The following is a 14,000-nucleotide window of genomic DNA, read 5'->3' on the forward strand; positions in this document are numbered from 1 at the left end:
ATAAGTGTTAAATAGCTCTATATTCTGATAGTACTCATTGCTATAGAGTGTTTGTTCAGTAAAAGGAGTCTCCTTGTCTCTCCAGCTCTTTATAAAACAGAAAATGCATTTTCGTTTCAGTTTCAGTTTCATTTCCAATTTTATGCAATCAGGATAGAGAACTCAATCAGGATATAGATTAAACAAGTGAAATTGGAAGTGATGACACTAAGAAACGAGCAGGCAAAATTGGAACTGGAACACTATAAAAATGAAGCTTAAAAATAGGTACTTTCTCCTGATTGGCTGAGATTTTGACACCTACCAGAAAATGTATTTTCTGTTTATTAAAGAGCTGGAGAGACAGGGAGACTCCTGTTACTGAACAAACACTCTATAGCAATGATTACTATCAGAATATAGTGCTTTAACCTTTTAACAAAATACTTTTTGTTTTAACCAAAAAATATCACTTACCCTACCTTTAATATAATAATAATAATATAATATAATGTATTTAATATAATAATAACAATATAATATAATGTATTTAATATAATAATAATATAATATAATGTATTTCATATCATAATAATATAATATAATGTATTTCATATAATAATAATATAATATAATGTATTTGGGTAAAGTGATGATAATATAAGGACACATTCATGTATAAAGTCACCAACTTTGTTCTAAAACACGTTTTTTTTTTTCTTTTTTTTTCTGAAAAATAAATCATTATAAATCATTATAAATCGTTATAAAACGTTCTAAATCATTTTAAAGTGAGTATACTGACCTCTAGGGATGGTCTGGGGGAAGTACAGGGTGGATCCAGGGTCTCTGATGTAGCGATCCACTGATAAAACCAACAGAGACTCACCGCACACCACCGGACTATACACCTACACACACACACACACACACACACACGCACACACACACACACACACACACACGCACACACGCACGCACGCACACACGCACACACGCACACACACACACACACACACACACACACACACACACACACAATCAGCAGATGATAAAAACTAAAACATATTTTAAAGTTTATACAAGTTGATGTTTATCTAATTGTTTGTAAAACAGATATTAGTCTATTCATGTGTTACTGTTGCATGTTGGAACATTGGAGGTCTGAGGTCTTTAGAGCAGAGAGCCAGACTTCATGGAGTCACTGGCTGTGAGAGAGATCATTGTGTATCTACCAAATTAAAGGGGGTCACTCAGGGTAGAGACTCAGGAGGGATACTGATCTGGTATAAAACACACCTCATACATTCCATTCAATTCATCAAAAAAGGAGATTTTTTCATTTGGCTCAAAATAAAAAAGGAAACAATTACAATTGAAGAAAATGTTTATCTATGTGCAGCATATATCCCTCCATCAGAATCCCCTTATTACAATGAAAACAGTTTCACCATCCTAGAGGATGAGATCAGTCATTTCCAGGCCCAGGGAAACGTCTTGATCTGTGGTGACCTCAATGCCAGGACAGGCACAGAGCCTGACAGCATCTCTAACAATAATAATAAACATCTACCAGACCTCAGCATCCCTCTGCCCTCATAACAATAATAATAAACATCTACCAGACCTCAGCATCCCTCTGCCCTCATAACAATAATAATAAACACCTACCAGACCTCAGCATCCCTCTGCCCTTTATATCAATAATAATAAACACCTACCAGACCTCAGCATCCCTCTGCCCTCATATCAATAATAATAAACACCTACCAGACCTCAGCATCCCTCTGCCCTCATAACAATAATAATAAACACCTACCAGACCTCAGCATCCCTCTGCCCTCATATCAATAATAATAAACACCTACCAGACCTCAGCATCCCTCTGCCCTCATAACAATAATAATAAACACCTACCAGACCTCAGCATCCCTCTGCCCTCATAACAATAATAATAAACACCTACCAGACCTCAGCATCCCTCTGCCCTCATAACAATAATAATAAACACCTACCAGACCTCAGCATCCCTCTGCCCTCATAACAATAATAATAAACACCTACCAGACCTCAGCATCCCTCTGCCCTCATAACAATAATAATAAACACCTACCAGACCTCAGCGTCCCTCTGCCCTCATATCAATAATAAATAGAAAAAGTGCTCCTCGGAGCCAGGTCAGGTAGGTTATTGTGGGGCAGCAATGTTCAGAATTTTCCAATCAGGATTGAATATGAAAAATCGGACAGAACCATCTTGATCACTTGACTATAGAGATAATGGGTACCGATTTGCATGATTGGACAACATTTGTAGGAGTAATATAAAAAAGAAAAGTGTTGCAAAAATCGGCCTCCTGGTGGCGCTATAATAGGGCAATGTTAAAAGAGTGTTATTTGTTCTTCAACGTAGTGTGAATGTTCGTGCAAAGTGTCACCGCAATCGGACGCTGCGTTCATGATTTGTGGCATTTTGTTCAAAACGGGCCACTCCTGCAAACTTTAGATGTCAATGTTAGCCAATCAGGATGGAATATGACAAATTAAACAGATCCATCTTGATGACATGACTATAGAGATGATGTGTACTGCTTTGCGTGAAATTTGGATACATTCTGAAGGATTAAATCAAAACATTTGTTTTACATAAGTCGGCCTCCTGGTGGCGCTATGAAAGGCAAATGTGACAAAAGCAGGGCAGATGTTTTTCCTTGGCCTCTAGGGAGTGTGCATGCAAAGTTTCACGCAGATCGGTGCAGCTATAGTTCAAAACACAAATCGGCCTTTTATAGCGCCACCATGAGGCTGATTTGAAACATTTCAATTGGCATTTATTCCTCAGCCTAGTGGGAATGTGCGTGTGAAATCTCACAGAAATCGCAAGCTGCGTTCATGATCTGAGGCATTTTGTTGAAAACGGAGCAATCCTGCAAACTTTGGAAGCCAACCTTAGCCAATCAGGATAGAATATGGAAAATTGGACAGATCCGTGTTGATCACATGACTATAGAGATACTGTATACTGAATTGTGTGATGTTTGGATAAAATCTGTAGGAGTACTGTCAAAAAATGTGTTTAGCAAAAAGCGGCCTCCTGGTGGCGCTATAACAGGCCCATTAGAAAAATTTGGGGCAGAGGTTCTGCTTTGGCATCCAGGGAGTGTGTGCACAGTTTCTCTGCGATCAAGCCAACGGTGTCAGAGATTAGCTGTAAACAAAATGACAGAATGACGGACGGACGGACACACGGACACACGGCCTTTCGGCCTGGCGGAGACAATAAACACCTACCAGACCTCAGCATCCCTCTGCCCTCATATCAATAATAATAAACACCTACCAGACCTCAGCATCCCTCTGCCCTCATATCAATAATAACTAGAAAAAGTGCTCCTCGGAGCACAGGTCTCCGCCAGGTCAGGTAGGTTATTGTGGCCTCCTGGTGGCGCTATAATAGGCCAATGTTTAAAGGGTACCATTTGTTCTTGGGCCTTGCACGGCAATCAGACACTGCATTCATGGTTTGAGGCATTTTGTGCAAATTTATTTTTTTTGCTAAATTAGACCTGCTGGTGGCGCTATAACAGGCCAATGTTAAAAGGGTGGCATTAGTTCCCAACATAGTGTGAATGTGCGTGCAAAGTTTGACCGCAATCGGACGGTGCGTTCATAATTTGCGGAATTTTGTTCAAAACAAGCCACTACAGCAAACTTTAGATGTCAATCTTAGCCAATGAGGATGGAATATGAAAAAACAAACACATCCGTCTTGATCACATGACTATGGAGATCATTTGTACCGATTTGCGTGAAATTTGGATAAAATCGGAAGGAGTAATATAAAAAAATGTGTTTGACATAAGTCGGCCTCCTGGTGGCGCTGTAAAAAGCAGATGTGAAAAATGCAGTTCAGATGTTTTTCCTTGGCCTCTAGGGAGTGTGCGTGCAAAGTTTCACGCAGATCGGTGCAGTTATAGTTAAAAATGCAAATCAGCCTGTTATAGCGCCACCATGAGGCTGATTTGAAACATTTCAAGTGGCATTTCTTCCTCGGCCTAGTGGGAATGTGCGTGTGTAATTTTATGGAAATGGCAAGCTGCGTTCATGATTTGAGGCAGTTTGTTCAAAACGGACCAATCCTGCAAACTTTGGAAGCCAACCTTAACCAATGAGGATGGAATATGGGGAATCGGACAGATCAGGGTTGATCACATGACTATAGAGATACTGTGTACCGATTTACATGAGGTTTGGTTAAAAACTGTAGGAGTAATGGACAAAATGGGTTTTGCACAAATCGGCCTCCTGGTGGCGCTATGACAGGCCCATGTGAAAAATGTGGGGCAGAGGTTCTGAATTGGCATCCAGGGAGTGTGTGTGCACAGTTTGGCAGCGACCGGGCCAACGGTGCCTGAGATTAGCTGGTAACACACAGACAGGACACACGGACGGACGGACACACGGACGGACGGACGGACAGGGGCGAAAACATACTCTCTCGCCATGCCTTTCGGCCTGGCGGAGACAATAAACACCTACCAGACCTCAGCATCCCTCTGCCCTCATATCAATAATAATAAACACCTACCAGACCTCAGCATCCCTCTGCCCTCATAACAATAATAATAAACACCTACCAGACCTCAGCATCCCTCTGCCCTCATATCAATAATAATAAACACCTACCAGACCTCAGCATCCCTCTGCCCTTTATATCAATAATAATAAACGCCTACCAGACCTCAGCATCCCTCTGCCCTCATAACAATAATAATAAACACCTACCAGACCTCAGCATCCCTCTGCCCTCATATCAATAATAATAAACACCTACCAGACCTCAGCATCCCTCTGCCCTCATATCAATAATAATAAACACCTACCAGACCTCAGCATCCCTCTGCCCTCATATCAATAATAATAAACACCTACCAGACCTCAGCATCCCTCTGCCCTCATAACAATAATAATAAACACCTACCAGACCTCAGCATCCCTCTGCCCTCATAACAATAATAATAAACACCTACCAGACCTCAGCATCCCTCTGCCCTCATAACAATAATAATAAACACCTACCAGACCTCAGCATCCCTCTGCCCTCATAACAATAATAATAAACACCTACCAGACCTCAGCATCCCTCTGCCCTCATATCAACAAGTACCTCAGCATCCCTCTGCCCTCATATCAATAATAATAAACACCTACCAGACCTCAGCATCCCTCTGCCCTCATAACAATAATAATAAACACCTACCAGACCTCAGCATCCCTCTGCCCTTTATATCAATAATAATAAACACCTACCAGACCTCAGCATCCCTCTGCCCTCATAACAATAATAATAAACACCTACCAGACCTCAGCATCCCTCTGCCCTCATATCAATAATAATAAACACCTACCAGACCTCAGCATCCCTCTGCCCTTTATATCAATAATAATAAACACCTACCAGACCTCAGCATCCCTCTGCCCTCATAACAATAATAATAAACACCTACCAGACCTCAGCATCCCTCTGCCCTCATAACAATAATAATAAACACCTACCAGACCTCAGCATCCCTCTGCCCTCATATCAATAATAATAAACACCTACCAGACCTCAGCATCCCTCTGCCCTTTATATCAATAATAATAAACACCTACCAGACCTCAGCATCCCTCTGCCCTTTATATCAATAATAATAAACACCTACCAGACCTCAGCATCCCTCTGCCCTCATAACAATAATAATAAACACCTACCAGACCTCAGCATCCCTCTGCCCTCATATCAATAATAATAAACACCTACCAGACCTCAGCATCCCTCTGCCCTTTATATCAATAATAATAAACACCTACCAGACCTCAGCATCCCTCTGCCCTCATAACAATAATAATAAACACCTACCAGACCTCAGCATCCCTCTGCCCTCATAACAATAATAATAAACACCTACCAGACCTCAGCATCCCTCTGCCCTCATATCAATAATAATAAACACCTACCAGACCTCAGCATCCCTCTGCCCTTTATATCAATAATAATAAACACCTACCAGACCTCAGCATCCCTCTGCCCTCATATCAATAATAATAAACACCTACCAGACCTCAGCATCCCTCTGCCCTCATATCAATAATAATAAACACCTACCAGACCTCAGCATCCCTCTGCCCTCATATCAATAATAATAAACACCTACCAGACCTCAGCATCCCTCTGTCCTTTATATCAATAATAATAAACACCTACCAGACCTCAGCATCCCTCTGTCCTTTATATCAATAATAATAAACACCTACCAGACCTCAGCATCCCTCTGCCCTCATAACAATAATAATAAACACCTACCAGACCTCAGCATCCCTCTGCCCTTTATATCAATAATAATAAACACCTACCAGACCTCAGCATCCCTATGCCCTCATATCAATAATAATAAACACCTACCAGACCTCAGCATCCCTCTGCCCTCATATCAATAATAATAAACACCTACCAGACCTCAGCATCCCTCTGCCCTCATATCAATAATAATAAACACCTACCAGACCTCAGCATCCCTCTGCCCTTTATATCAATAATAATAAACACCTACCAGACCTCAGCATCCCTCTGCCCTCATATCAATAATAATAAACACCTACCAGACCTCAGCATCCCTCTGCCCTTTATATCAATAATAATAAACACCTACCAGACCTCAGCATCCCTCTGCCCTCATAACAATAATAATAAACACCTACCAGACCTCAGCATCCCTCTGCCCTTTATATCAATAATAATAAACACCTACCAGACCTCAGCATCCCTCTGCCCTTTATATCAATAATAATAAACACCTACCAGACCTCAGCATCCCTCTGCCCTCATATCAATAATAATAAACACCTACCAGACCTCAGCATCCCTCTGCCCTTTATATCAATAATAATAAACACCTAACAGACCTCAGCATCCCTCTGCCCTCATATCAATAATAATAAACACCTACCAGACCTCAGCATCCCTCTGCCCTCATAACAATAATAATAAACACCTACCAGACCTCAGCATCCCTCTGCCCTTTATATCAATAATAATAAACACCTACCAGACCTCAGCATCCCTCTGCCCTCATAACAATAATAATAAACACCTACCAGACCTCAGCATCCCTCTGCCCTTTATATCAATAATAATAAACACCTACCAGACCTCAGCATCCCTCTGCCCTTTATATCAATAATAATAAACACCTACCAGACCTCAGCATCCCTCTGCCCTCATATCAATAATAATAAACACCTACCAGACCTCAGCATCCCTCTGCCCTTTATATCAATAATAAACACCTACCAGACCTCAGCATCCCTCTGCCCTCATATCAATAATAATAAACACCTACCAGACCTCAGCATCCCTCTGCCCTCATAACAATAATAATAAACACCTACCAGACCTCAGCATCCCTCTGCCCTTTATATCAATAATAATAAACACCTACCAGACCTCAGCATCCCTCTGCCCTCATATCAACAAGTACCTCAGCATCCCTCTGCCCTCATATCAATAATAATAAACACCTACCAGACCTCAGCATCCCTCTGCCCTCATAACAATAATAATAAACACCTACCAGACCTCAGCATCCCTCTGCCCTTTATATCAATAATAATAAACACCTACCAGACCTCAGCATCCCTCTGCCCTCATAACAATAATAATAAACACCTACCAGACCTCAGCATCCCTCTGCCCTTTATATCAATAATAATAAACACCTTCCAGACCTCAGCATCCCTCTGCCCTCATATCAATAATAATAAACACCTACCAGACCTCAGCATCCCTCTGCCCTCATAACAATAATAATAAACACCTACCAGACCTCAGCATCCCTCTGCCCTCATAACAATAATAATAAACACCTACCAGACCTCAGCATCCCTCTGCCCTTTATATCAATAATAATAAACACCTACCAGACCTCAGCATCCCTCTGCCCTCATATCAATAATAATAAACACCTACCAGACCTCAGCATCCCTCTGCCCTCATAACAATAATAATAAACACCTACCAGACCTCAGCATCCCTCTGCCCTTTATATCAATAATAATAAACACCTACCAGACCTCAGCATCCCTCTGCCCTCATAACAATAATAATAAACACCTACCAGACCTCAGCATCCCTCTGCCCTCATAACAATAATAACTAGAAAATGTGCTCCTCGGAGCACAAGTCTCCGCCAGCGGACCTGTGCTATTTTAATCAAATGAAATCCCCTACTTTATCTCTAACCATAGTTCTTTAGGAATGTTCTAATTTACGTAAAATAGAACATGTTACTATATTATAGCAATTATATTATCATAACAATAAGTAATGAGATACAATAAGTAATGAGATACAACCTCCGGCAGGTGAACAGACATTAATACTAATTTTCATAAATGTATTACTGTATTACAAAAATGTATATATACTATGACGCATCTGATATATAGCAATATCAGTCGTCTTCATCCGTGTTCATCCGTCTTCATCCACCTCATCAGTAGTGGAGAGCTTACGGGAGGACACGGGACGGACAGAGCGCTGCTTGGGACGACAGCTTGGACAGAACCAGTCTCCTTCCAGGACAGACTTCAGTCTGGGTCTCAAACACTGCAAATTATGTCCTCGGTCACATCCGTCACACAGTAACATAGTCTCTGCGTCTCCTTTCCGTCTGCACAGTTTACAGCGAGCGTTTCGATGTTCTCTTCAGACTCTTCTACTTTTTCTTCCAGAGATTGTAGCAATCTTTGCTGTGTCATATTGTAAGCATTCATGGCTAGTCTTCGTCTTTTGTCATTTAGCGATTTTTTGTCTCTGATTAATTTCATTCTTTCTTTATGATTCTTAGCTCTGTTTAATTGAAGCAATGCTCTGTTTACATTGAAGCAATCTATCATATGGGAGTCGTCATAATTGACTGGTTTGTTCAAATACTTGTCTGTCTTCTTCATCTTCATTGTCTTGAACAGTTTCAGCAGTTGATTGGTGTGTTTGATCAGCTTTGGCCTTCTGCGCCTTTGTTTGACCAATGTTAGGTGTTCTCAGAGGGACACACACACGCACGGACGGGTGATTTGGACTAGAAGATACTGTTCCAATCAAGACTGATTGATCCTGTCTTACCTCGCTTCAAAAACGTAAACGGTTTTTTGAAGTGACACACCTATTTATAGAATTGTATTTCGTCATGCATCCCTCTAGCCAATCAAAGGCATTGGTGTCAACATATTAATACGTATTAAGATTTCGGTCTTGTTGTGGGATCAATTCAACTCTAGTCCTCTTCTGTGTTACTGTTGTAGATGAGTATGCTTTCTTAGCTTTGGCCTTCTGCGCCTTTGCTTGACCAATGTCAGGTGTTCTCAAAGGGACACACACACGCACGGACGGGTGATTTGGACTAGAAGATACTGTTCCAATCAAGACTGATTGATCCTGTCTTACCTCGCTTCAAAAACGTAAACGGCTTTTTGGAGTGACACACCTTTTTATTATAGGATTGTATTTCGTCATGCGTCCCTCTAGCCAATCAGAGACATTGATGTCAACATATTGACACGTATTAAGAGTTCGGCTTTGTTGTGGGATCATTTCAACTCTAGTCCTCTTCTACGTTACAATTGTAGATGAGTATGCTTTCTTAGCTTTGGCCTTCTGCGCCTTTGCTTGACCAATGTTAGGTGTTCTCAGAGGGAAACACACACGCACAGACGGGTGACTTGGACTTACTGAAGGTACTGTTCCAATCAAGTCTGATTGATCCTGTTTTACCTCACTTCAAAAAGTAAGGGCTTTTTGAAGTGACACACCTATTTATAGAATTTTATTTCGTCACGCGTCCCTCAGCCAATCAGAGGCATTGGTGTCAACAAATTGACACGTGTCACGTGGAGCTTGCCCAATGTTAGCTTGGCTAACAATGTTTGCTCACACAAAGCGAAAACATATTCTCCACCTTCGGCGGAGACAATAAACACCTACCAGACCTCAGCATCCCTCTGCCCCAGGTATACCTTGGGGAAAACAAGGCCAAGGTATACATATCCCTGGTATAGAAACACTGCTATAGCTGTAAATATTGTCTCTTATGGGGGTCCCTGGTATAGAAACACTGCTATAGCTGTAAATATTGTCTCTTATGGGGGTCCCTGGTATAGAAACACTGCTATAGCTGTAAATATTGTCTCTTATGGGGGTCCCTGGTATAGAAACACTGCTATAGCTGTAAATATTGTCTCTTATGGGGGTCCCTGGTATAGAAACACTGCTATAGCTGTAAATATTGTCTCTTATGGGGGTCCCTGGTATAGAATCTATAATCATAGTTATAATATATCATATAATGTAATATATTCACCTCTCTCTCCACTATAATCATAGAGTTATAATATCTTTATATATATATAATATACCTGATTGCCGGTTCCATTGCGTCTCTCAGGCCACGCCCCCATACATCTGGACAGCACTCTGGTCAGAACACTGTTAGCGGCCATGTTGGACCGCACTGCACTGTGGGTAACCTGTCTGTCTGTCTGTCTGTCTGTCTGTCTGTCTGTCTGTCTGTCTGTCTGTCTGTCTGTCTGTCTGTCTGTCTGTCTGTCTGTCTGCCTGCCTGCCTGCCTGCCTGTCTGTCTGTCTGTCTGTCTGTCTGTCTGTCTGTCTGTCTGTCTGTCTGTCTTCCTCATAGATGTAAACAGAACACTTCCGCATTCCATTCTTACGTTGGGAGCTGAGTGTAGAAGAGAGAGTGACGTCACGCACAGCGGGCTATGAGCTGTAGTTCCAAACAGTGGAACTAGACATCTGAGCACTTTGTGACTTCCGCATTCCATTCTTACCAAGGGAGTCAACGTTAGTGACGTCACTCTCATAGTTATCGCACACATACGTAAGCAGACGGATAGGCCGTTTCCGTTTCCGCTCTAGACCGGATCTACTAACCTCAAAGTGAGTGGGTTGATCCCTAACTCTATGGTTGAGCCACGTTATAAGTGTGGTAGAACACTGCCCCCTGCTGGGGACTCTGCTTAAACACTGTGAACATTCTGTCTGCTTGTTAGAGAGAAAGACAGACAGACAGACAGACAGACAGACAGACAGACAGACAGACAGACAGAGTACACATGGAACCAAATGGACCCTTACAGGTCTGTAACTCTGAGAGTGTACAAATAGAACCAAATGGACCCTTACAGGTCTGTAACTCTGAGAGTGTATAAATAGAACCAAATGGACCCTTACAGGTCTGTAACTCTGAGTGTACACACTTACAGGGTCCAATTATGATTTGCACACATTTTCACGATTTTTCAAAAATAGTAGATCTACAAGCTCGTAGTGCCACACTATATACAAGCTTGTAGATCTGCTATTTTTGAATAATCAAAGTATAAAATAATGTATTACTTATAGCTGAAAATCACAGATTAGGAGGAGTAACTGATGGATGCAGCATCACCTTCATGTTCTTCTGGGGTTTTAACTGTAATCTCTAGTACCCTGGTGGTTCCCAAACTGGGGACCCAGGGGGGTCCCAAATACATACCATTTTGGGTGGTCCTTGACATGAAAAAAGTTTGAAAACCACTGATATTATATTATTATAGAAACACAGGATTTAGAGACATTTGTAGAATCAGAAGAAGCAAAGATTTGAGAACAAATTAAAATTACATATTCAAAGATTTGCTAAAATGTTAATGATTTTTCTTTAAAAAAAATAGCAGATCTACAAGCTCATAGCGCTGCACTTGGTGCCACGCTAAGATCTGGTATTTTTGAATAGCTAAAGTATAAAATAATGGCACAGATGTGTTCCCTTGTTGAACGGGTTAAAGCACTAGACTTGAGTATTATGACATTGTGTTAGAGCTCCATCTAGTGGCCTCAGTGCGTTCCTACAGACCAAAAATCTTATTCTACAAATATGATTTTAAATGTGTTTATAGTTTTACAAACTATAACATTTTTGATACAAGTTATTATTATGACCTTTATTCTCATGGTTTATGCAAGAACAGATTTATTGCTTGATTAAATACTTTATTAGAGACAAAGTAAACGGCACAGAAGTACAGTAACACATAAAGAATCATCATTTGATCAGTAATTCACATCAGCTGATCAGTAGGTTATAGAAAGATTGATTTAGATAAAACATTTGATCATTGTATGAATATATAAATGATGTTACATTGTATGAATATATAAATGATGTTACATTGTATGAATATATAAATGATGTTACATTGTATGAATATATAAATGATGTTACATTGTATGAATTTATAAATGATGTTACATTGTATGAATTTATAAATGATGTTACATTGTATGAATATATAAATGATGTTACATTGTATGAATATATAAATGATGTTACATTGTATGAATATATAAATGATGTTACATTGTATGAATTTATAAATGATGTGAACTCAGAGCTGTTACATTGTGTAACGGCTAATCTTGTTTGAACCAGTTGTTCTCAAACATTTTCAGGACCCCCAAATTAATATGTGTCCGCAGACCTCCCCTCCTTCTGAAGATATGTTGTGCCATAGACCCCCATACGTGAGCTTGTAGGTCCATAGACCCCCATACGTGAGCTTGTAGGTCCATAGACCCTCATACGTGAGCTTGTAGGTCCATAGACCCCCATACGTGAGGTTGTAGGTCGGCTATTTTCAAACATCCAATGTATTTGTATATAGGTTTAAAGTGCTCGTAGTCGCTATTGTTGGGCTTGTTTTCACAAAACTGGTTGCTTATTTCTCTCGCAATATCTGGCAACCCTGTCAGATACACACTGCACACACTAACCCTAAAAACCCTGACCCCCAGGGGGGTCCCCACATGATTTAACCCTAAAAATCCTGACCCTCAGGGGGGTCCCCACATGGTTTTTGAAGGGTCCCCAGATGACAGTAAAGTGACCATTTAAGGACTTTTAAGACCTTTAAAAAAAATACTGGTCAAATATTGGCCAACTTGTCAAATAATATGAGAAAGAGGAAAACGTTGTGGAAATAGCAGATCTACAAGCTCATAACGCCTCACAACGCGAGGCGTTATGAGCTTGTAGATCTGCTATTTTCACAACATTTATCTGTGGAACCGAGTCATACCAACTTTACCAAACAAAACCGATGTATAATTATTTGACCTCAAAGGTGAGGACAGCTACTGTACCTCCACCTGTAGAATTCACATATGTATATGGCTTGTTATAAATATATATATATACATATACACACATATATATATATATATAGATTATATACATATATATGTCACAGGGAAAATGGCATTCCAGGGAAATTGACAGGGGAGCGCTTGTTTTATAGGCACGGGGCGGTGCTGCGAGGCGGGGCTTTGATGCGAGGACGACGACCACAACAACAACAACATACTAACCAGGAAGCTACGCTAGGAGAACGCTGAAAATAAAATGGATAATATGAGAGAAATACTCAAGTAAAGTACGAATACCTCAAAATTGTACTTGAGTAAATCTACTTTGTTACTTTGCACCACTAGTACAAGCCTCAGTGGCGCACTTCGATAATCATGGGACTCCCCACCCACTACCACTGGGAGCCGGGGTTTGACTCCAGCTTGGGACATTACTTTTTCAAACAACCGCGGACTACTTTTTTTTCGCTGATAAAGTATAGTTTTGGACCATGACGGAAGGCGCTCCGACTTAGCAGACCTTGAGGCCGAGGAGTCGCGCCCGAGCGCCTCCAGGCGCGAGTGCCCGCGACGACCGGCCGATGGTCTGCTAGTCGACTTAAGCGCCGTCCGAGTTATGTACCGATAGGCACAGAATCGTAAATGATGTTGTGTGGGGACTGCGTTTGCCCCAAGTGCCACTCACTGCACTAACATAGCCCGCCAGGCCCGCCCCCTGGAGTGTGTGTGTGTGTGTGTGTGTGTGTGTGTGTGTGTGTGTATGTGTGTGTACACGCGCGCGTGTG

The 14,000-nt window shown here is 41.1% G+C and overlaps 1 protein-coding gene across 3 annotated transcripts in view; it reads right to left on the reverse strand.

Moving 5' to 3' along the window:
• LOC308078149 (RPA-related protein RADX) overlaps window positions 1–10,627 on the reverse strand; it is a 31,552-nt gene extending 20,925 nt beyond the window's left edge. For 2 of the 3 annotated variants that reach the window (XM_080419265.1, XM_080419264.1), the window contains exons 1-2: window positions 10,431–10,627; window positions 785–890 (exon numbers count right to left, since the gene is read on the reverse strand). In XM_080419265.1, coding sequence (XP_080275391.1) covers window positions 785–890; window positions 10,431–10,514 — 190 coding nt within the window. In that variant the 5' untranslated portion in view covers window positions 10,515–10,627. The remainder of the gene's footprint in view (window positions 1–784; window positions 891–10,430) is intronic. The other variant, XM_080419266.1, reaches the window with a different exon arrangement.
• Window positions 10,628–14,000: the final 3,373 nt, after the last annotated feature.

This window comes from Gymnoscopelus braueri (genome assembly GCF_963280865.1).
Source record: "Gymnoscopelus braueri genome assembly, chromosome: 22".
Lineage (NCBI taxonomy): Eukaryota > Metazoa > Chordata > Actinopteri > Myctophiformes > Myctophidae > Gymnoscopelus > Gymnoscopelus braueri.